The sequence below is a fragment of the Oncorhynchus mykiss genome, chromosome 19, assembly GCF_057628025.1.
Source record: "Oncorhynchus mykiss isolate SJ-2025 chromosome 19, ASM5762802v1, whole genome shotgun sequence".
Classification (NCBI taxonomy): domain Eukaryota; kingdom Metazoa; phylum Chordata; class Actinopteri; order Salmoniformes; family Salmonidae; genus Oncorhynchus; species Oncorhynchus mykiss.
The window spans coordinates 11,229,398-11,255,000 of NC_143040.1; the positions used below are offsets into that span (position 1 = coordinate 11,229,398).

General features: G+C 45.6%; 1 protein-coding gene across 1 annotated transcript in view; it reads right to left on the reverse strand.

Moving 5' to 3' along the window:
• The window catches only part of LOC118941433 (neuronal acetylcholine receptor subunit alpha-7-like), a 77,570-nt gene that overhangs the window by 7,320 nt on the left and 44,647 nt on the right, over positions 1-25,603 (reverse strand). Inside the window, exons 5-8 of the mRNA XM_090210042.1 lie at positions 20,730-20,809; positions 8,447-8,614; positions 4,609-4,803; positions 1,252-1,338 (exon numbers count right to left, since the gene is read on the reverse strand). Coding sequence (XP_090066168.1) covers positions 1,252-1,338; positions 4,609-4,803; positions 8,447-8,614; positions 20,730-20,809 — 530 coding nt within the window. The remainder of the gene's footprint in view (positions 1-1,251; positions 1,339-4,608; positions 4,804-8,446; positions 8,615-20,729; positions 20,810-25,603) is intronic.

Below are 25,603 nucleotides of genomic sequence, written 5' to 3' on the forward strand. Positions count from 1 at the left end.
AGGAATATAGAGATATAGATGATAGAACACTGGAAAGTACTGGGCAGGAACATAGAGATATAGATGATAGAACACTGGAAAGTACTGGGCAGGAACATAGAGATATAGATGATAGAACACTGGAAAGTACTGGGCAGGAACATAGAGATATAGATGATAGAACACTGGAAAGAGATGGATGAGGAAAGGTAGAAAAGAGAGAGGTATTTTAAACAGGTGATTAACAGGTTATCCCCTGCTTCAGGATAGAGAGAGAAAGAGAACAAGAGGAATAGAACAAGGTGAGAGAGAGAGAGAGAGAGAGAATGAGATTGAAAGAGGAGAGAGAAAGATAAAGAGAGGTAGAAATAGGGAAAAAGAAGGATAAAGAGAGAGAGAGAGATAAAGAGAGAGAGAGATAAAGAGAGAGAGAGAGAGATAAAGAGAGAGAGAGATTAAGAGAGAGAGAGATTAAGAGAGAGAGGCATTTTAGCAGGAGATGAGAACAGTAACCACCTGTCTGCCTGAGGTGGTAACATCCCTAACACCCTGTCAGCCCTCTGAGCTCTTCATTCTATCAACGTCTCCTCTCTTTCCTGGCTATTGATTCCTTCCATCAATCATGTACTGGCACCCTATTCCCTACATGGTGCACTACTTTTGACCAGTAGTGCACTAAATAGGGAATAGGGAGCCATTTGGGAAGCAGTCACGCAGTTCCTTCTACACCTCTCCTGTCTAGCTGATTAAAGCCTGAGGTAAACATCGGCTGCTAGAAGGGAAAACAGAAGACCTCAGCGCTGTAATAAGAATGAGGTGTGTCGTGTGGAAACCCTATTAGTTAGATGTTTGGTCGTGGGGTTTTACACTGGGTTTATGACTGGCTATTCTATACTTCACTGTGTGTGGTCAACTTACCAAGAAAGCAGTGGATGCTGGTGAGGGGAGGACAGCTCATAATAACATCTGGGGTGGAGTGGAATGGGATCCAAAACACCTGTTTGATACTGTTCCATTCACTCCATTTCAGCCATTGTTATGAGTCATCCTCCCCTCACCAGCCTCCACTGCAAGAAATACGGGCATAGCAAACAGGCCAAAAGAAGGAACACATGAGTTTGAATTGGTTTCATGATTTAGCTTGGTATCTAGTGATGATATTGAACCACCAATCAATTCACAACTTGTATGAGCGTAATCATGTAAAATACAATAGTGCTTCTGCAAACCTTAATAAATCACTGAGGAGTCAATAGAGGATCAATACTTTACCGATGAGAGGAACAGAGTCTGACGTAGCCGGCATGATTTCTGCTACCAGCAACATGAAGACAGTCAGAGACAGCAACACAGTGATACCTGGGGGAGAGAGGGAGGGGGGAGAGAGGGAGGGGGGAGAGAGGGAGGGAGGAGAGAGGGAGGGGGGTTGGAGTAGAGAGGGAGGGGGAGAGAGGGAGGGAGGAGAGAGGGATGGGGGAGAGAGGGAGGGAGGAGAGAGGGATGGGGGAGAGAGGGAGGGAGGAGAGAGGGAGAGGTGGAGAGAGGGAGGGGGGTTGGAGTAGAGAGGGAGGGGGAGAGAGGAAGGGAGGAGAGAGGGAGGGAGGTTGGGGGAGAGAGGGAGGGGAGAGAGAGGGAGGGGGGAGAGAGGGATGGGGGAGAGAGGGAGGGGAGAGAGAGGGAGGGGGGAGAGAGGGAGGGAGGAGAGCAGGAGAGATGGATGGGGGTAGAGAGGGAGTGAGGTTGGGGGAGAGAGGGAGGGGAGAGAGGGAGGGAGGAGAGAGGGAGGGGGGAGAGAGGGAGGGGGGTTGGAGTAGAGAGGGAGGGGGGAGAGAGGGAGGGAGGAGAGAGGGAGGGAGGTTGGGGGAGAGAGGGAGGGGTGAGAGAGGGAGGGAGGAGAGAGGGAGGGAGGTTGGGGGAGAGAGGGAGGGGAGAGAGAGGGAGGGGGGAGAGAGGGAGGGGGGAGAGAGGGAGGGGGGAGAGAGGGAGGGGGGTTGGGGTAGAGAGGGAGGGGGGGGTTGGGGGAGAGAGGGAGGGGGGGTTGGGGGAGAGAGGGAGGGGGGAGAGCGTGAGAGATGGGTGGGGGTAGAGAGGGAGGGAGGTTGGGGGAGAGAGGGAGGGGGGAGAGAGGGAGGGAGGTTGGGGGAGAGAGGGAGGGGGGTTGGGGGAGAGAGGGAGGGGATAGAGAGGGAGAGATGGGTTTTGGTAGAGAGGGAGAAGGGTGGGGGTAGAGAGGGAGAGATGGGTGGGGGTAGAGAGAGAGAGAAGGGTAGAGGTAGAGAGGGTGTTAGGAATATTATGAATAAATGAATAAACAATATCCTCATTTTAAATAGAACTGTAGCTAAGTAAACTTATACTCTGTTTTATTATATCTGATGAACAATATGAGTTCATAAGAAGGGATTGTGGAGCCTGAAACGGGGTAATTACATTTAAATAAATACCATTCCAGCCAGGTTGGAGGAGATTAGGAGTGAGGGTTTTTAAGTAAGCAGAAAAGGTCTTTAGACTATGGTTGAACCGATGAAACTGAGCTCTGAGGTGTTTTAGTTAAGGCAGTGAGTGCATTCCTAGGTTTTCTGTTAACTAGAACTGTCAGCTAAGTGGTGATCGATAATGGTGAGGGGTCAAGAGTTAATTCAGTTGTGTTGTGTGTCCTGTGTGTGTGCTAGTGGGTCAGAATGAACTTTGAATGAACTTTTAAAGTTCCTTTGTCTCGGTCGAGAGGAGGAGATTCATTCTAGAAGCAATGAAATTACGTCATGTTATTGTATATAAACTGTTGCTCGTGGAAACGTGGCAGTGCGCTCCGAGAATAAATTATTTGATCTATTATTGATAAGACTGGTCTCCGTCTATTTTATACGAACAAGAATCTTACAAATTCTCATAAAATAGATTAAGGGAATTGAATTAATGAAAACACATTGGTATAATTAAATGACACTAACAGAGGGGGGGGGGGGGGGGGTTGGAGTAGAGAGGGAGTGGGGTTGGAGTAGAGAGGGAGGGGGGTTGGAGTAGAGAGGGAGGGGGGTTGGAGTAGAGAGGGAGTGGGGTTGTAGAGAGGGAGGGGGGTTGGAGTAGAGAGGGAGGGGGGTTGGAGTAGAGAGGGAGGGGGGTTGGAGTAGAGAGGGAGGGGGGTTGGAGTAGAGAGGGAGAGAAGGGTGGAGGTAGAGAGGGAGGGGGGTTGGAGTAGAGAGGGAGAGAAGGGTGGAGGTAGAGAGGGAGGGGGGTTGAAGTAGAGAGGGAGGGGGGTTGGAGTAGAGAGGGAGAGAAGGGTGGAGGTAGAGAGGGAGGGGGTTGGAGTAGAGAGGGAGAGAAGGGTGGAGGTAGAGAGGGAGGGGGGTTGAAGTAGAGAGGGAGGGGGTTTGGAGTAGAGAGAGAGAGAAGGGTGGAGGTAGAGAGGGAGGTGGGTTGGAGTAGAGAGGGAGGGGGGTTGGAGTAGAGAGGGAGAGAAGGGTGGAGGTAGAGAGGGAGAGATGGGTGGGGGTAGAGAGGGAGAGAAGGGTGGGGGTAGAGAGGGAGAAGGGTGGGGGTAGAGAGGGAGAGATGGATGGGGGTAGAGAGGGAGGGGGGTTGGAGTAGAGAGAGAGAGACGGGTGGAGGTAGAGAGGGAGAGATGGGTGGGGGTAGAGAGGGAGAGAAGGGTGGGGGTAGAGAGGGAGAAGGGTGGGGGTAGAGAGGGAGGGGGGTTGGAGTAGAGAGAGAGAGAAGGGTGGAGGTAGAGAGGGAGAGATGGGTGGGGGTAGAGAGGGAGAGATGGGTGGGGGTAGAGAGGGAGAGAAGGGTGGGGGTAGAGAGGGAGAAGGGTGGGGGTAGAGAGGGAGAGATGGGTGGGGGTAGAGAGGGAGAAGGGTGGGGGTAGAGAGGGAGAGATGGATGGGGGTAGAGAGAGAGAAGGGTGGGGGTAGAGAAGGATAAGGGACATAGAGAGGAGAACATAAAGAACAGCTACAGCTCACCTCTACTCTCAGAGGAATCACAGCTTTCATGTCTTTCAACCAAGATATGGTGAGGTCAGTTAGTCAGACACTCAGTCAGGCAGAATTATAGCTTTCATGTCTTTCAACCATAAAGCCTTATTAGAATACTGGTTGACATAAAGCCTTATTAGAATACTGGTTGGCATAAAGCCTTATTAGAGTACTGGTTGGCATAAAGCCTTATTAGAATACTGGTTGGCATAAAGCCTTATTAGAATACTGGTTGACATAAAGCCTTATTAGAATACTGGTCGGCATAAAGCATTATTAGAATACTGGTCGGCATAAAGCCTTATTAGAATACTGGTTGGCATAAAGCCTCATTAGAATACTGGTTGACATAAAGCCTCATTAGAATACTGGTTGGCATAAAGCCTCATTAGAATACTGGTTGGCATAAAGCCTCATTAGAATACTGGTTGACATAAAGCCTTATTCAAAGCATAATATCAGAATTAGCATAAAGGAAGGAAAATTAAAGGATTAGTGTACCATGCGCCCACACTGTCCTCACAGAATGAGGTGTGTGTGTCTCTGTGTGTCTCTGTGTGTCTCTGCGTGTGTCTCTGCGTGTGTCTCTGCGTGTGTCTGTGTGTGTGTGCCTGTATACATTCCTGTCCTGTGTGTGGACCCCTCCTCTCACCCAGGGAGATCTTCTCTCCAGAGTCTGCAGGCAGCAGGAAGACCAGCAAGGCCAGGCCAGAGATGAGGACACAGGGGATGAGCAGGTTGAGACCGTAGTACAGTGTTCTCCTCCTCATGGTGACAGTGAAGGTGACGTCAGGGTAGGGCTCCTTACAGCAGTCATAGTACAGCTCGTTACGCTTCACTGGGACACCTGGGAGGAGGGGGGGGGGCAGGTTAGGGCTCCTTACAGCAGTCATAATACAGCTCGCTACGCTTCACTGGGACACCTGGGAGGAGAGGGGGGGGACAGGTTAGGGCTCCTTACAGCAGTCATAATACAGCTCGTTACGCTTCACTGGGACACCTGGGAGGAGGGGGGGGGGCAGGTTAGGGCTCCTTACAGCAGTCATAATACATCTCGTTACGCTTCACTGGGACACCTGGGAGGAGAGGGGGGGGGGGGCAGGTTAGGGCTCCTTACAGCAGTCATAATACAGCTCGTTACGCTTCACTGGGACACCTGGGAGGAGGGGGTGGGGGCAAGTTAGGGCTCCTTACAGCAGTCATAATACAGCTCGTTACGCTTCACTGGGACACCTGGGAGGAGAGGGGGGGGGCAGGTTAGGGCTCCTTACAGCAGTCATAATACAGCTCGTTACGCTTCACTGGGACACCTGGGAGGAGGGGGGGGGCAGGTTAGGGCTCCTTACAGCAGTCATAACACAGCTCGTTACGCTTCACTGGGACACCTGGGAGGAGAGTGGGGGCAGGTTAGGGCTCCTTACAGCAGTCATAATACAGCTCGTTACGCTTCACTGGGACACCTGGGAGGAGGGGGGGGGCAGGTTAGGGCTCCTTACAGCAGTCATAATACAGCTCGTTACGCTTCACTGGGACACCTGGGAGGAGGGGGTGGGGGCAAGTTAGGGCTCCTTACAGCAGTCATAATACAGCTCGTTACGCTTCACTGGGACACCTGGGAGGAGAGGGGGGGGGCAGGTTAGGGCTCCTTACAGCAGTCATAATACAGCTCGTTACGCTTCACTGGGACACCTGGGAGGAGGGGGGGGGGCAGGTTAGGGCTCCTTACAGCAGTCATAACACAGCTCGTTACGCTTCACTGGGACACCTGGGAGGAGAGTGGGGGCAGGTTAGGGCTCCTTACAGCAGTCATAATACAGCTCGTTACGCTTCACTGGGACACCTGGGAGGAGGGGGGGGGGGGGCAGGTTAGGGCTCCTTACAGCAGTCATAATACAGCTCGTTATGCTTCACTGGGACACCTGGGAGGAGGGGGGGGGGGGGGCAGGTTAGGGCTCCTTACAGCAGTCATAATACAGCTCGTTATGCTTCACTGGGACACCTGGGAGGGGTGGGGGGGGGGCAGGTTAGGGCTCCTTACAGCAGTCATAATACAGCTCGTTACGCTTCACTGGGACACCTGGGAGGAGGGGGGGGGGGGCAGGTTAGGGCTCCTTACAGCAGTCATAATACAGCTCGCTACGCTTCACTGGGACACCTGGGAGGAGGGGGGGGGGCAGGTTAGGGCTCCTTACAGCAGTCATAATACAGCTCATTACGTTTCACTGGGACACCTGGGAGGGGGGGGGGCAGGTTAGGGCTCCTTACAGCAGTCATAATACAGCTCGTTACGTTTCACTGGGACACCTGGGAGGGGGGGGGGGGCAGGTTAGATGGACATAACGATTACAGAACATATGAACAACTCCATCAGATTTGAGAAGAATCCCTGATTTTCAGCATTCTGCAGAGTCTGGCATTGTGAGATGACCTTTAGACTTCATATCACACAACTTCCTGGTAAGGTAAAACTGAAAGACAGTGTGACAAGGTATGCTTGAGGCAGAAATGAACTTCACAAACTGTCTGAAAACGTCCCCTTTTCCAAATGACCCCAAACTAAATATCAGATTCATGTTGAGATGAATCTCCTCATGCACCTTGTCCTCCGTGTGTGGATTCTGTAGTGTCTCCTGCCTCACTCTCCGTAATGTACATCTAATTCCCACGCATTAATATTGCACAATGGTCTCTGTGTGTGTGTGTGTGGGGGGGAGGGGGGGTGGTGTCAAGGAGAAATTGAAATGGTTCAATCACTCTGATGGGCTTTAATCATTGTAGGACATCTAGCAGAGCACTGATTGGTTAGTGAGTTTGAGGATTTCAGACTCATCACTCCAAATGAAGTATTGTTCTTTTAACTGATTAAAACCTAGCATCTGAAAACCGTTTGTGTGTGTGTGTGTGTGTGTGTGTGTGTCCATACATGTGTGTGTATAGGACCGTAACCAAGGGTCCTATCGCTAAACTCTAAACAGAGCCCCAGGATTGCACCTTTTCTGGCAGAGGCACCAGGGCTGTTTCTGGAGCTGAGCCTGCCTGGCTGGCTGTGCCCCAATCTAGTGAGCCTTTCCTGGGCCAGCTGTCACCTCACACCCCCTGGTTACATACAGCCAGCTGCGTACTGGGTGTATGAGGGAGGGAATTATTTTTGTGTGTGTGTGTGTGTGTGTGTGTGTGTAAACACCAGGCAGTCACAGGCCAAGCCGGCATTCTCCAGGCGTGGGGAAAAAACACCCAGTTATCATTCTTGAGTGAAAGTCACCCAGTAAAATTATGTGAATATCTGGTTTTAAATATACTAATATAAAAAGTATCAATAGTAAAAGCCATAAATTATTTCAAATTCAATATATTAAGCAAACCAGATTTTCTAGTATTTTAATTTACGGATAGCCAGGGGCCCACTCCAGCACTCAGACATCATTTACAAACCAAGCATGTGTTTAGTGAGTTTAGTGAGTCCACCAGATCAGAGGCAGTAGAGAAGACCAGGGATGTTCTCTTGATACGTGTGTGAATGAGATCATTTTCCTGTCCTGTTAAACATTCAACATGCAATTAGTACTTTTGGAAGTCAGGGAAAATGTATGGAGTAAAAACATTATTTTCTTTAGGAATGTAGTGAAGTACATTGTAGTGAAGTAAAAGTCAGAAATATAAATAGTAAAGTAAAGAACAGATACCCCCCCAAAAAATTACTTAAGTAATACATTCAAGTATTTTTTGTTAAGTACTTTTCGCCACTGGCATTCCAACACTACTAAGGCATCCATCTGAGACCAGAGGCACGTTGCCACCATCCATCCAATAATAGATGACATGGGAACAGCGTAGTTCAGGGAGGAGAATAGACCCGTAACACCACCTGGCTCGGTCACACTCAGAGCTGGACATTGATTGGCTGTCTAGCCCAGGGGACCAGGAACTGAAACAGAATAAATCAGGCAGCAGGATAAGAGGCGTAACACCGCCTGGCTCGGTCACACTCAGAGCTGGACATTGATTGGCTGTCTAGCCCAGGGGACCAGGAACTGAAACAGAATAAATCAGGCAGCAGGATAAGAGGCGTAACACCACCTGGCTCGGTCACACTCAGAGCTGGACATTGATTGGCTGTCTAGCCCAGGGGACCAGGAACTGAAACAGAATAAATCAGGCAGCAGGATAAGAGGCGTAACACCGGGCTCAATAATTGTCTGTCTAGCCCAGGGGCAAGAACACTCAGGATCAGAGAGACATGGGACGCAGACACCTCCTAAAACAGGGCTGCATTCTGTCAGACATCTACTGTAAGCACAGAATGTGTAATCCACATTGTATGGAATGTGCACTATAAATAAAGATTTATTCGATTTGACTAGAGCGATGCAGTCTGCTTACTGGTGGACAGGTCTGGAACATAAGCCTGCACTCCCAGTAGCTCACCAGGAGGAGTGTTGACTCTGATTTCCTCCAGAGAGTTCCAGGGTGACACTCCTTAAGTCTCTTACCCACGAGATCCCACTCTCCGTTGGGGATGTATGAGGAGATGTCTACGTCCAGGATCTGGAGGTCCAGCAGCCAGCCGTTGTAGGTCCACGAGCCAAACTTCAGATCACACTTCTGGACGTCGAAGGGGAACCAGCGAACATCGATATAGCATGTACTCTTCAGGATACCTGGGGGAAGGAGAGGAGAGGAGAGGAGAGGATGAGGAGAAGGAGAAGGAGAAGGAGAAGGAGGAGTGGGCAGTCTTGTCATATTCACATTTTGCCATCGTTGATTTCTGTCGATGATTTTCTATTGCTGAGTAAACATTCAAGATAATGCACTTCAAATCAAATCAAACTTTGTCGCACGCGTCGAATACAACCTTACAGTTAAATGCTTTACCTACAAGCCCTTAACCAACCTTACAGTTAAATGCTTTACCTACAAGCCCTTAACCAACCTTACAGTTAAATGCTGACCTACAAGCCCTTAACCAACCTTACAGTTAAATGCTGACCTACAAGCCCTTAACCAACCTTACAGTTAAATGCTTTACCTACAAGCCCTTAACCAACCTTACAGTTAAATGCTGACCTACAAGCCCTTAACCAACCTTACAGTTAAATGCTGACCTACAAGCCCTTAACCAACCTTACAGTTAAATGCTGACCTACAAGCCCTTAACCAACCTTACAGTTAAATGCTGACCTACAAGCCCTTAACCAACCTTACAGTTAAATGCTGACCTACAAGCCCGTAACCAACCTTACAGTTAAATGCTGACCTACAAGCCCTTAACCAACCTTACAGTTAAATGCTGACCTACAAGCCCTTAACCAACCTTACAGTTAAATGCTGACCTACAAGCCCTTAACCAACCTTACAGTTAAATGCTGACCTACAAGCCCTTAACCAACCTTACAGTTAAATGCTGACCTACAAGCCCTTAACCAACCTTACAGTTAAATGCTTTACCTACAAGCCCTTAACCAACCTTACAGTTAAATGCTGACCTACAAGCCCTTAACCAACCTTACAGTTAAATGCTGACCTACAAGCCCTTAACCAACCTTACAGTTAAATGCTTTACCTACAAGCCCTTAACCAACCTTACAGTTAAATGCTGACCTACAAGCCCTTAACCAACCTTACAGTTAAATGCTGACCTACAAGCCCTTAACCAACCTTACAGTTAAATGCTGACCTACAAGCCCTTAACCAACCTTACAGTTAAATGCTGACCTACAAGCCCTTAACCAACCTTACAGTTAAATGCTGACCTACAAGCCCTTAACCAACCTTACAGTTAAATGCTGACCTACAAGCCCTTAACCAACCTTACAGTTAAATGCTGACCTACAAGCCCTTAACCAACCTTACAGTTAAATGCTGACCTACAAGCCCTTAACCAACCTTACAGTTAAATGCTGACCTACAAGCCCTTAACCAACCTTACAGTTAAATGCTGACCTACAAGCCCTTAACCAACCTTACAGTTAAATGCTGACCTACAAGCCCTTAACCAACCTTACAGTTAAATGCTGACCTACAAGCCCTTAACCAACCTTACAGTTAAATGCTGACCTACAAGCCCTTAACCAACCTTACAGTTAAATGCTTTACCTACAAGCCCTTAACCAACCTTACAGTTAAATGCTGACCTACAAGCCCTTAACCAACCTTACAGTTAAATGCTGACCTACAAGCCCTTAACCAACCTTACAGTTAAATGCTGACCTACAAGCCCTTAACCAACCTTACAGTTAAATGCTGACCTACAAGCCCTTAACCAACCTTACAGTTAAATGCTTTACCTACAAGCCCTTAACCAACCTTACAGTTAAATGCTTTACCTACAAGCCCTTAACCAACCTTACAGTTAAATGCTGACCTACAAGCCCTTAACCAACCTTACAGTTAAATGCTGACCTACAAGCCCTTAACCAACCTTACAGTTAAATGCTTTACCTACAAGCCCTTAACCAACCTTACAGTTAAATGCTGACCTACAAGCCCTTAACCAACCTTACAGTTAAATGCTGACCTACAAGCCCTTAACCAACCTTACAGTTAAATGCTGACCTACAAGCCCTTAACCAACCTTACAGTTAAATGCTGACCTACAAGCCCTTAACCAACCTTACAGTTAAATGCTGACCTACAAGCCCTTAACCAACCTTACAGTTAAATGCTGACCTACAAGCCCTTAACCAACCTTACAGTTAAATGCTTTACTTACAAGCCCTTAACCAACCTTACAGTTAAATGCTGACCTACAAGCCCTTAACCAACCTTACAGTTAAATGCAGGCCTACAAGCCCTTAACCAACCTTACAGTTAAATGCTGACCTACAAGCCCTTAACCAACCTTACAGTTAAATGCTTTACCTACAAGCCCTTAACCAACCTTACAGTTAAATGCTGACCTACAAGCCCTTAACCAACCTTACAGTTAAATGCTGACCTACAAGCCCTTAACCAACCTTACAGTTAAATGCTGACCTACAAGCCCTTAACCAACCTTACAGTTAAATGCTGACCTACAAGCCCTTAACCAACCTTACAGTTAAATGCTGACCTACAAGCCCTTAACCAACCTTACAGTTAAATGCTGACCTACAAGCCCTTAACCAACCTTACAGTTAAATGCTGACCTACAAGCCCTTAACCAACCTTACAGTTAAATGCTGACCTACAAGCCCTTAACCAACCTTACAGTTAAATGCTGACCTACAAGCCCTTAACCAACCTTACAGTTAAATGCTGACCTACAAGCCCTTAACCAACCTTACAGTTAAATGCTGACCTACAAGCCCTTAACCAACCTTACAGTTAAATGCTGACCTACAAGCCCTTAACCAACCTTACAGTTAAATGCTGACCTACAAGCCCTTAACCAACCTTACAGTTAAATGCTGACCTACAAGCCCTTAACCAACCTTACAGTTAAATGCTGACCTACAAGCCCTTAACCAACCTTACAGTTAAATGCTGACCTACAAGCCCTTAACCAACCTTACAGTTAAATGCTGACCTACAAGCCCTTAACCAACCTTACAGTTAAATGCTGACCTACAAGCCCTTAACCAACCTTACAGTTAAATGCTTTACCTACAAGCCCTTAACCAACCTTACAGTTAAATGCTGACCTACAAGCCCTTAACCAACCTTACAGTTAAATGCTGACCTACAAGCCCTTAACCAACCTTACAGTTAAATGCTGACCTACAAGCCCTTAACCAACCTTACAGTTAAATGCTGACCTACAAGCCCTTAACCAACCTTACAGTTAAATGCTGACCTACAAGCCCTTAACCAACCTTACAGTTAAATGCTGACCTACAAGCCCTTAACCAACCTTACAGTTAAATGCTGACCTACAAGCCCTTAACCAACCTTACAGTTAAATGCTGACCTACAAGCCCTTAACCAACCTTACAGTTAAATGCTGACCTACAAGCCCTTAACCAACCTTACAGTTAAATGCTGACCTACAAGCCCTTAACCAACCTTACAGTTAAATGCTTTACCTACAAGCCCTTAACCAACCTTACAGTTAAATGCTTTACCTACAAGCCCTTAACCAACCTTACAGTTAAATGCTGACCTACAAGCCCTTAACCAACCTTACAGTTAAATGCTGACCTACAAGCCCTTAACCAACCTTACAGTTAAATGCTTTACCTACAAGCCCTTAACCAACCTTACAGTTAAATGCTGACCTACAAGCCCTTAACCAACCTTACAGTTAAATGCTGACCTACAAGCCCTTAACCAACCTTACAGTTAAATGCTGACCTACAAGCCCTTAACCAACCTTACAGTTAAATGCTGACCTACAAGCCCTTAACCAACCTTACAGTTAAATGCTGACCTACAAGCCCTTAACCAACCTTACAGTTAAATGCTGACCTACAAGCCCTTAACCAACCTTACAGTTAAATGCTTTACTTACAAGCCCTTAACCAACCTTACAGTTAAATGCTGACCTACAAGCCCTTAACCAACCTTACAGTTAAATGCTGACCTACAAGCCCTTAACCAACCTTACAGTTAAATGCTGACCTACAAGCCCTTAACCAACCTTACAGTTAAATGCAGGCCTACAAGCCCTTAACCAACCTTACAGTTAAATGCTGACCTACAAGCCCTTAACCAACCTTACAGTTAAATGCTTTACCTACAAGCCCTTAACCAACCTTACAGTTAAATGCTGACCTACAAGCCCTTAACCAACCTTACAGTTAAATGCTGACCTACAAGCCCTTAACCAACCTTACAGTTAAATGCTGACCTACAAGCCCTTAACCAACCTTACAGTTAAATGCTGACCTACAAGCCCTTAACCAACCTTACAGTTAAATGCTTTACCTACAAGCCCTTAACCAACCTTACAGTTAAATGCTGACCTACAAGCCCTTAACCAACCTTACAGTTAAATGCTGACCTACAAGCCCTTAACCAACCTTACAGTTAAATGCTGACCTACAAGCCCTTAACCAACCTTACAGTTAAATGCTGACCTACAAGCCCTTAACCAACCTTACAGTTAAATGCTGACCTACAAGCCCTTAACCAACCTTACAGTTAAATGCTGACCTACAAGCCCTTAACCAACCTTACAGTTAAATGCTGACCTACAAGCCCTTAACCAACCTTACAGTTAAATGCTGACCTACAAGCCCTTAACCAACCTTACAGTTAAATGCTGACCTACAAGCCCTTAACCAACCTTACAGTTAAATGCTTTACTTACTAGCCCTTAACCAACCTTACAGTTAAATGCTGACCTACAAGCCCTTAAGCAACCTTACAGTTAAATGCTGACCTACAAGCCCTTAACCAACCTTACAGTTAAATGCTGACCTACAAGCCCTTAACCAACCTTACAGTTAAATGCAGGCCTACAAGCCCTTAACCAACCTTACAGTTAAATGCTGACCTACAAGCCCTTAACCAACCTTACAGTTAAATGCTTTACCTACAAGCCCTTAACCAACCTTACAGTTAAATGCTGACCTACAAGCCCTTAACCAACCTTACAGTTAAATGCTGACCTACAAGCCCTTAACCAACCTTACAGTTAAATGCTGACCTACAAGCCCTTAACCAACCTTACAGTTAAATGCTTTACCTACAAGCCCTTAACCAACCTTACAGTTAAATGCTGACCTACAAGCCCTTAACCAACCTTACAGTTAAATGCTGACCTACAAGCCCTTAACCAACCTTACAGTTAAATGCTGACCTACAAGCCCTTAACCAACCTTACAGTTAAATGCTGACCTACAAGCCCTTAACCAACCTTACAGTTAAATGCTGACCTACAAGCCCGTAACCAACCTTACAGTTAAATGCTGACCTACAAGCCCTTAACCAACCTTACAGTTAAATGCTGACCTACAAGCCCTTAACCAACCTTACAGTTAAATGCTGACCTACAAGCCCTTAACCAACCTTACAGTTAAATGCTGACCTACAAGCCCTTAACCAACTTTACAGTTAAATGCTGACCTACAAGCCCTTAACCAACCTTACAGTTAAATGCTTTACCTACAAGCCCTTAACCAACCTTACAGTTAAATGCTGACCTACAAGCCCTTAACCAACCTTACAGTTAAATGCTGACCTACAAGCCCTTAACCAACCTTACAGTTAAATGCTTTACCTACAAGCCCTTAACCAACCTTACAGTTAAATGCTGACCTACAAGCCCTTAACCAACCTTACAGTTAAATGCTGACCTACAAGCCCTTAACCAACCTTACAGTTAAATGCTGACCTACAAGCCCTTAACCAACCTTACAGTTAAATGCTGACCTACAAGCCCTTAACCAACCTTACAGTTAAATGCTGACCTACAAGCCCTTAACCAACCTTACAGTTAAATGCTGACCTACAAGCCCTTAACCAACCTTACAGTTAAATGCTGACCTACAAGCCCTTAACCAACCTTACAGTTAAATGCTGACCTACAAGCCCTTAACCAACCTTACAGTTAAATGCTGACCTACAAGCCCTTAACCAACCTTACAGTTAAATGCTGACCTACAAGCCCTTAACCAACCTTACAGTTAAATGCTGACCTACAAGCCCTTAACCAACCTTACAGTTAAATGCTTTACCTACAAGCCCTTAACCAACCTTACAGTTAAATGCTGACCTACAAGCCCTTAACCAACCTTACAGTTAAATGCTGACCTACAAGCCCTTAACCAACCTTACAGTTAAATGCTGACCTACAAGCCCTTAACCAACCTTACAGTTAAATGCTGACCTACAAGCCCTTAACCAACCTTACAGTTAAATGCTGACCTACAAGCCCTTAACCAACCTTACAGTTAAATGCTGACCTACAAGCCCTTAACCAACCTTACAGTTAAATGCTGACCTACAAGCCCTTAACCAACCTTACAGTTAAATGCTGACCTACAAGCCCTTAACCAACCTTACAGTTAAATGCTGACCTACAAGCCCTTAACCAACCTTACAGTTAAATGCTTTACTTACAAGCCCTTAACCAACCTTACAGTTAAATGCTGACCTACAAGCCCTTAACCAACCTTACAGTTAAATGCTGACCTACAAGCCCTTAACCAACCTTACAGTTAAATGCTGACCTACAAGCCCTTAACCAACCTTACAGTTAAATGCAGGCCTACAAGCCCTTAACCAACCTTACAGTTAAATGCTGACCTACAAGCCCTTAACCAACCTTACAGTTAAATGCTTTACCTACAAGCCCTTAACCAACCTTACAGTTAAATGCTGACCTACAAGCCCTTAACCAACCTTACAGTTAAATGCTGACCTACAAGCCCTTAACCAACCTTACAGTTAAATGCTGACCTACAAGCCCTTAACCAACCTTACAGTTAAATGCTGACCTACAAGCCCTTAACCAACCTTACAGTTAAATGCTTTACCTACAAGCCCTTAACCAACCTTACAGTTAAATGCTGACCTACAAGCCCTTAACCAACCTTACAGTTAAATGCTGACCTACAAGCCCTTAACCAACCTTACAGTTAAATGCTGACCTACAAGCCCTTAACCAACCTTACAGTTAAATGCTGACCTACAAGCCCTTAACCAACCTTACAGTTAAATGCTGACCTACAAGCCCTTAACCAACCTTACAGTTAAATGCTGACCTACAAGCCCTTAACCAACCTTACAGTTAAATGCTGACCTACAAGCCCTTAACCAACCTTACAGTTAAATGCTGACCTACAAGCCCTTAACCAACCTTACAGTTAAATGCTGACCTACAAGCCCTTAACCAACCTTACAGTTAAATGCTGACCTACAAGCCCTTAACCAACCTTACAGTTAAATGCTTTACTTACTAGCCCTTAACCAACCTTACAGTTAAATGCTGACCTACAAGCCCTTAAGCAACCTTACAGTTAAATGCTGACCTACAAGCCCTTAACCAACCTTACAGTTAAATGCTGACCTACAAGCCCTTAACCAACCTTACAGTTAAATGCAGGCCTACAAGCCCTTAACCAACCTTACAGTTAAATGCTGACCTACAAGCCCTTAACCAACCTTACAGTTAAATGCTTTACCTACAAGCCCTTAACCAACCTTACAGTTAAATGCTGACCTACAAGCCCTTAACCAACCTTACAGTTAAATGCTGACCTACAAGCCCTTAACCAACCTTACAGTTAAATGCTGACCTACAAGCCCTTAACCAACCTTACAGTTAAATGCTGACCTACAAGCCCTTAACCAACCTTACAGTTAAATGCTTTACCTACAAGCCCTTAACCAACCTTACAGTTAAATGCTGACCTACAAGCCCTTAACCAACCTTACAGTTAAATGCTGACCTACAAGCCCTTAACCAACCTTACAGTTAAATGCTGACCTACAAGCCCTTAACCAACCTTACAGTTAAATGCTGACCTACAAGCCCTTAACCAACCTTACAGTTAAATGCTGACCTACAAGCCCTTAACCAACCTTACAGTTAAATGCTGACCTACAAGCCCTTAACCAACCTTACAGTTAAATGCTGACCTACAAGCCCTTAACCAACCTTACAGTTAAATGCTGACCTACAAGCCCTTAACCAACCTTACAGTTAAATGCTGACCTACAAGCCCTTAACCAACCTTACAGTTAAATGCTTTACTTACAAGCCCTTAACCAACCTTACAGTTAAATGCTGACCTACAAGCCCTTAACCAACCTTACAGTTAAATGCTGACCTACAAGCCCTTAACCAACCTTACAGTTAAATGCTGACCTACAAGCCCTTAACCAACCTTACAGTTAAATGCAGGCCTACAAGCCCTTAACCAACCTTACAGTTAAATGCTGACCTACAAGCCCTTAACCAACCTTACAGTTAAATGCTTTACCTACAAGCCCTTAACCAACCTTACAGTTAAATGCTGACCTACAAGCCCTTAACCAACCTTACAGTTAAATGCTGACCTACAAGCCCTTAACCAACCTTACAGTTAAATGCTGACCTACAAGCCCTTAACCAACCTTACAGTTAAATGCTGACCTACAAGCCCTTAACCAACCTTACAGTTAAATGCTTTACCTACAAGCCCTTAACCAACCTTACAGTTAAATGCTGACCTACAAGCCCTTAACCAACCTTACAGTTAAATGCTGACCTACAAGCCCTTAACCAACCTTACAGTTAAATGCTGACCTACAAGCCCTTAACCAACCTTACAGTTAAATGCTGACCTACAAGCCCTTAACCAACCTTACAGTTAAATGCTGACCTACAAGCCCTTAACCAACCTTACAGTTAAATGCTGACCTACAAGCCCTTAACCAACCTTACAGTTAAATGCTGACCTACAAGCCCTTAACCAACCTTACAGTTAAATGCTGACCTACAAGCCCTTAACCAACCTTACAGTTAAATGCTGACCTACAAGCCCTTAACCAACCTTACAGTTAAATGCTGACCTACAAGCCCTTAACCAACCTTACAGTTAAATGCTTTACTTACTAGCCCTTAACCAACCTTACAGTTAAATGCTGACCTACAAGCCCTTAAGCAACCTTACAGTTAAATGCTGACCTACAAGCCCTTAACCAACCTTACAGTTAAATGCTGACCTACAAGCCCTTAACCAACCTTACAGTTAAATGCAGGCCTACAAGCCCTTAACCAACCTTACAGTTAAATGCTGACCTACAAGCCCTTAACCAACCTTACAGTTAAATGCTTTACCTACAAGCCCTTAACCAACCTTACAGTTAAATGCTGACCTACAAGCCCTTAACCAACCTTACAGTTAAATGCTGACCTACAAGCCCTTAACCAACCTTACAGTTAAATGCTGACCTACAAGCCCTTAACCAACCTGACAGTTAAATGCTGACCTACAAGCCCTTAACCAACCTTACAGTTAAATGCTTTACCTACAAGCCCTTAACCAACCTTACAGTTAAATGCTGACCTACAAGCCCTTAACCAACCTTACAGTTAAATGCTGACCTACAAGCCCTTAACCAACCTTACAGTTAAATGCTGACCTACAAGCCCTTAACCAACCTTACAGTTAAATGCTGACCTACAAGCCCTTAACCAACCTTACAGTTAAATGCTGACCTACAAGCCCTTAACCAACCTTACAGTTAAATGCTGACCTACAAGCCCTTAACCAACCTTACAGTTAAATGCTGACCTACAAGCCCTTAACCAACCTTACAGTTAAATGCTGACCTACAAGCCCTTAACCAACCTTACAGTTAAATGCTGACCTACAAGCCCTTAACCAACCTTACAGTTAAATGCTGACCTACAAGCCCTTAACCAACCTTACAGTTCAAGAAAGAGTTAAGAAAATATTTACCAAATAAACTCAAGTATAACAATTATTAAAAAGTAACAATAATGAGGCTACATACAGGGGTCAATGTGTGGGGTAAAGGTTAGTCGAGGTCATTTGTCCATGTAGGTAGAGGGGTAAAGGTTAGTCGAGGTCATTTGTCCATGTAGGTAGAGGGGTAAAGGTTAGTCGAGGTCATTTGTCCATGTAGGTAGAGGGGTAAAGGTTAGTCGAGGTCATTTGTCCATGTAGGTAGAGGGGTACAGGTTAGTCGAGGTCATTTGTCCATGTAGGTAGGGGTAAAGGTTAGTCGAGGTCATTTGTCCATGTAGGTAGAGGGGTAAAGGTTAGTCAAGGTCATTTGTCCATGTAGGTAGAGGGGTAAAGGTTAGTCGAGGTCATTTGTCCATGTAGGTAGGGGTAAAGGTTAGTCGAGGTCATTTGTCCATGTAGGTAGAGGGGTAAAGGTTAGTTGAGGTCATTTGTCCATGTAGGTAAAGGGGTAAAGGTTAGTCAAGGTCATTTGTCCATGTAGGTAGGGGTAAAGGTTAGTCGAGGTCATTTGTCCATGTAGGTAGGGGTAAAGGTTAGTCGAGGTCATTTGTCCATGTAGGTAGAGGGGTAAAGGTTAGTCAAGGTCATTTGTCCATGTAGGTAGAGGGATAAAGGTTAGTCAAGGTCATTTGTCCATGTAGGTAGGGGTAAAGGTTAGTCGAGGTCATTTGTCCATGTAGGTAGAGGGGTAAAGGTTAGTCGAGGTCATTTGTCCATGTAGGTAGAGGGGTAAAGGTTAGTCGAGGTCATTTGTCCATGTAGGTAGAGGGGTAAAGGTTAGTCGAGGTCATTTGTCCATGTAGGTAGAGGGGTAAAGGTTAGTCGAGGTCATTTGTCCATGTAGGTAGAGGGGTACAGGTTAGTCGAGGTCATTTGTCCATGTAGGTAGGGGTAAAGGTTAGTCGAGGTCATTTGTCCATGTAGGTAGAGGGGTAAAGGTTAGTCAAGGTCATTTGTCCATGTAGGTAGAGGGGTAAAGGTTAGTCGAGGTCATTTGTCCATGTAGGTAGGGGTAAAGGTTAGTCGAGGTCATTTGTCCATGTAGGTAGAGGGGTAAAGGTTAGTTGAGGTCATTTGTCCATGTAGGTAAAGGGGTAAAGGTTAGTCAAGGTCATTTGTCCATGTAGGTAGGGGTAAAGGTTAGTCGAGGTCATTTGTCCATGTAGGTAGGGGTAAAGGTTAGTCGAGGTCATTTGTCCATGTAGGTAGAGGGGTAAAGGTTAGTCAAGGTCATTTGTCCATGTAGGTAGAGGGATAAAGGTTAGTCAAGGTCATTTGTCCATGTAGGTAGGGGTAAAGGTTAGTCGAGGTCATTTGTCCATGTAGGTAGAGGGGTAAAGGTTAGTCGAGGTCATTTGTCCATGTAGGTAGAGGGGTAAAGGTTAGTCGAGGTCATTTGTCCATGTAGGTAGAGGGGTAAAGGTTAGTCAAGGTCATTTGTCCATGTAGGTAGAGGGGTAAAGGTTAGTCGAGGTCATTTGTCCATGTAGGTAGGGGTAAAGGTTAGTCGAGGTCATTTGTCCATGTAGGTAGAGGGGTAAAGGTTAGTCGAGGTCATTTGTCCATGTAGGTAGGGGTAAAGGTTAGTCGAGGTCATTTGTCCATGTAGGTAGAGGGGTAAAGGTTAGTCAAGGTAATTTGTCCATGTAGGTAGAGGGGTAAAGGTTAGTCGAGGTCATTTGTCCATGTAGGTAGGGGTAAAGGTTAGTCGAGGTCATTTGTCCATGTAGGTAGGGGTAAAGGTTAGTCGAGGTCATTTGTCCATGTAGGTAGAGGTAAAGGTTAGTCGAGGTCATTTGTCCATGTAGGTAGGGGTAAAGGTTAGTCGAGGTCATTTGTCCATGTAGGTAGAGGTAAAGGTTAGTCGAGGTCATTTGTCCATGTAGGTAGAGGGGTAAAGGTTAGTCGAGGTCATTTGTCCATGTAGGTAGGGGTAAAGGTTAGTCGAGGTCATTTGTCCATGTAGGTAGAGGTAAAGGTTAGTCGAGGTCATTTGTCCATGTAGGTAGAGGTAAAGGTTAGTCGAGGTCATTTGTCCATGTAGGTAGGGGTAAAGGTTAGTCGAGGTCATTTGTCCATGTAGGTAGAGGTAAAGGTTAGTCGAGGTCATTTGTCCATGTAGGTAGAGGGGTAAAGTGGGTGATGGGACTATACATAGATAATAAACAGCGAGTAGCAGCAGTGTAAAAACAGATGGAGGGGGGGGGTGTAATAGTCTGGTGGCCATTTGATTAGTTGTGATTAGTTGTTCAGCAGTCTTATGGTTTGGGGGTAGAACCTGTTCAGGAACATTTTGGTTCTAGACTTGGCGCTCCGGTACCGTTTGTCATACAGTAGCAGAGAGCGTTGGGTTAAAGCGACCCTCCTCAAAGCATAGGTGTCGACCCAGAAACCCCTGGAACTGAACAGGGCTAGACGTGACCTGGTTACCCACCTGGTGGAATGTACTGGCAGGACCCAGAGGAGTTGACCAGGACGTTGGTGTGGAAGGTAGCATCAAACCTCTCGTCTGCACTGGAGGAGAGAGAGAAGAGAGAGAGAAACAGAGAGAGGAGGAGGAGAGAGAGAGAAGATAGACAGATGAATGATCTGATAGATGTTGTATGGAGGGTAACTAAGTCTGTTGTCATGGAGATAGAAATAAGGGGCAAAACAGAGAGAAAAGGAGAGAGAGAGATAGAGAAGGAGAGAGAGAGAGAGAGAGAGAGAGAGAGAGAGAAAGAGAAGAGAGAAACAGAGAGAGGAGGAGAGAGAGAGGGAGAGAGAGAGAAAGAGGAGAGAGAAACAGAGAGAGGAGGAGAGAGAGAGGGAGAGAGAGAGAAAGAGGAGAGAGAAACAGAGAGAGGAGGAGAGATACTGTATCTTAGACAGAGGGCTCAGTACTGAGCGAGACAGACAGTGTGTATATTATTGATCCGGTCCTCCTTCAGAAAGGGTTTCATCAGTGGTGGCTCAGCGTGTGGTGGGACTGGCTTCAGAAACACTATCTTCAAACTGAGATACATCAGAACAAACAAACCATATATCACAGGTATTACAGCCTAGACTAACCCCCCTCACCCCCCCCCCCGTATCCCCACTCACCCCCTGCATCCCTCCTCACCCTCCCGCATCCCGCCTCACCCCCAGCATTCCTCCTCACCCCCCCGCATCCCCCCTCACCCCCAGCATCCCCCCTCACCCCCAGCATTCCTCCTCATCACTGCATCCCCCCTCACCTCCCGTATCCCTCCTCACCCCCAGCATCCCTCCTCACCCCCCAGCATCCCTCCTCACCCCCCAGCATCCCACCTCACCCCCAGCATTCCTCCTCACCCCCCAGCATCCCTCCTCACCTCCCAGCATCCCTCCTCACCCTCAGCATCCCTCCTCACCCCCAGCATCCCTCCTCACCTCCCAGCATCTCTCCTCACCTCCCAGCATCTCTCCTCACCCCCCAGCATCCCTCCTCACCCCCCAGCATCCCTCCTCACCCCATCCTTACTCCCCAGATATACAGTAAATTAAAACATTTTGGGGGAACAAGAGTGATTGATCAGATAAAAGTGGCTCCTGACCTTCCCTGGTAAATGTTGCTTCTCCAGATCAGATCCCAGCATCAGTGCCTAGAGGGTCGGATTGAGAGATTGGCTCTCATAATGGGAAACAATGACTAATAAATGAAAGTGCTCATCTTCCCCAAAAAAAGAAGATGATAATTCTCCTGATTCATGCAGACGTCCATTAGTCTGTTTTGAAATGACGAATGGTTACCCAACTGATGCCACAAGAACAGGAAGTGGATTGGAAACAACCTACACTATTGGCTGACGCGCAACCAGCCCTTGCACTAAATGCAGGCCCCCCAAAAAATGACTGTAACCAAACCTAAAAGAAGACATCACAATTTACATAATTTAATGTTGATTTATTGCTGCATGTCCCTGTCATAATCGGATATGATAATTGTTCCATTTGTTCAGACGAGAGGAAGCTGCAGGCATGGTTGTTTGGCAATGTTGGGATGAATCCTATCTCCCAAATGGCACCATATCCCCTATATAGTGCACTACTTTAGACCTATGGGTCCTGGTGAAAAGTAGTGCGCTGAACAGGAAATAGAGGGTCATTTAGAACACACCCTGATAATCACGCGGTCCATTGTCCAAGAACAAAGGTTTCTAAATTAGCAGCGTGGTCGAGGCCAGCTGAATACAAATGAACTAACGCTGGTTTGGAAGTTATAAATATATTTTGGTTTGTTTTAATGTTCTTGTACTTGAAACCATCCATCCACACTGTTGTAGAATTGTACCTTATACAGTGTTTCTCTGTTTTAAATTAACATTTAGTAATTTAATGAATTGATTAATAATGTTTTTTAAAATGCATAATCCAACTAGCGCATGTTGGTTTATGACTATGAATCAATAATCACACAACATCATATTAAACAAGATATATAATAATAATAATCACATTAATATGATTTACATATCTCATTTAATATGATTCATATACCTCGTTTAATATGATTCATATACCCCGTTTAATATGATTCATATATCTTGTTTAATATGATTCATATATCTTGTTTAATATGATTCATATAGCTCGTTTAATATAATTCATATATCTTGTTTAATATGATTCATATACCCCGTTTAATATGATTCATATAGCTCGTTTAATATGATTCATATATCTTGTTTAATATGATTCATATAGCTCGTTTAATATGATTCATATATCTTGTTTAATATGATTCATATATCTTGCTTAATATGATTCATGTATCTTGTTAAATATGATTCATATAGCTCGTTTAATATGATTCATATATCTTGTTTAATATGATTCATATATCTTGCTTAATATGATTCATATATCTTGTTTAATATGATTCATGTATCTTGTTAAATATGATTCATATAGCTTGAGTAATATGATTCATATATCTTGTTTAATATGATTCATATACCCCGTTTAATATGATTCATATAGCTCGTTTAATATGATTCATATATCTTGCTTAATATGATTCATGTATCTTGTTAAATATGATTCATGTATCTTGTTTAATATGATTCATATATCTTGTTTAATATGATTCATGTATCTTGTTAAATATGATTAATGTATCTTGTTATCTTGTATAATGTTTTTTAAAATGCATAATCCAACTAGCGCATGTTGGTTTATGACTATGAATCAATAATCACACAACATCATATTAAACAAGATATATAATAATAATAATCACATTAATATGATTTACATATCTCATTTAATATGATTCATATACCTCGTTTAATATGATTCATATACCCCGTTTAATATGATTCATATATCTTGTTTAATATGATTCATATATCTTGTTTAATATGATTCATATAGCTCGTTTAATATGATTCATATATCTTGTTTAATATGATTCATATAGCTCGTTTAATATGATTCATATATCTTGTTTAATATGATTCATATATCTTGTTTAATATGATTCATGTATCTTGTTTAATATGATTCATGTATCTTGTTAAATATGATTCATGTATCTTGTTAAATATGATTCATATAGCTTGAGTAATATGATTCATATCTTGTTAAATATGATTGATGTATCTTGTTTAATATGATTCATGTATCTTATTAAAAATGATTAACATATCTTGTTTAAACGAATCATATTAAACAAGATATATGAATCATACAGAGCTACACAAACAAACAGAAGTTGTTCCACAAAGGTCAACAAGGTGCCTGGGGGGGGAGTAATGGTGTAACACATGGACATACCTGGGGGGGGGGGGGGGTAATGGTGTAACACAGGGACGTACCTGGAGGGGGGGTAATGGTATAACACAGGGACGTACCTGGAGGGGGGGTAATGGTGTAACACAGGGACATTCCTGGAGGGGGGGTAATGGTGTAACACAGGGACGTACCTGGAGGGGGGGGGGGAGGTAATGGTGTAACACGGGGACGTACCTGGAGGGGGGGGGTAATGGTGTAACACGGGGACGTACCTGGAGGGAGGGGTAATGGTGTAACACAGGGACGTACCTGGAGGGGGGGGGGGGTAATGGTGTAACACAGGGACGTACCTGGAGGGGGGGTAATGGTATAACACAGGGACGTACCTGGAGGGGGGGTAATGGTGTAACACAGGGACATTCCTGGAGGGGGGGTAATGGTGTAACACAGGGACGTACCTGGAGGGGGGGGGGGAGGTAATGGTGTAACACGGGGACGTACCTGGAGGGGGGGGTAATGGTGTAACACGGGGACGTACCTGGAGGGAGGGGTAATGGTGTAACACAGGGACGTACCTGCGGGGGGGGGGGGGGTAATGGTGTAACACGGGGATGTACCTGGAAGGGGGGGGGGTAATGGTGTAACACAGGAACATACCTGGAGGGGGGCTAATGGTGTAACACAGGGGATGTACCTGGAGGGGGGGGGTAATGGTGTAACACGGGGACGTACCTGGAGGGGGGGGGTAATGGTGTAACACAGGGACGTACCTGGAGGGGGGGTAATGGTGTAACACAGGGACGTACCTGGAGGGGGGGGGTAATGGTGTAACACAGGGACGTACCTGCGGGGGGGTAATGGTGTAACACGGGGACGTACCTGGAGGGGGGTAATGGTGTAACACGGGGACCTGCGGGGGGGGGGGGGGGTAATGGTGTAACACGGGGACGTACCTGGAGGGGGGGTAATGGTGTAACACGGGGACGTACCTGGAGGGAGGGGTAATGGTGTAACACAGGGACGTACCTGCGGGGGGGGGGGGGGGGTAATGGTGTAACACGGGGATGTACCTGGAAGGGGGGGGGGTAATGGTGTAACACAGGAACATACCTGGAGGGGGGCTAATGGTGTAACACAGGGGATGTACCTGGAGGGGGGGGGGGTAATGGTGTAACACGGGGACGTACCTGGAGGGGGGGGGGTAATGGTGTAACACAGGGACGTACCTGGAGGGGGGGTAATGGTGTAACACAGGGACGTACCTGGAGGGGGGGGGGTAATGGTGTAACACAGGGACGTACCTGCGGGGGGGTAATGGTGTAACACGGGGACGTACCTGGAGGGGGGTAATGGTGTAACACGGGGACCTGCGGGGGGGGGGGGGGGGGGTAATGGTGTAACACGGGGACGTACCTGGAGGGGGGGTAATGGTGTAACACGGGGACGTACCTGGAGGGGGGGGGTAATGGTGTAACACAGGGACGTACCTGGAGGGGGGGTAATGGTGTAAAATAGGGACGTACCTGGAGGGAGGTAATGGTGTAACACGGGGACGTACCTGGAGGGGGGGGG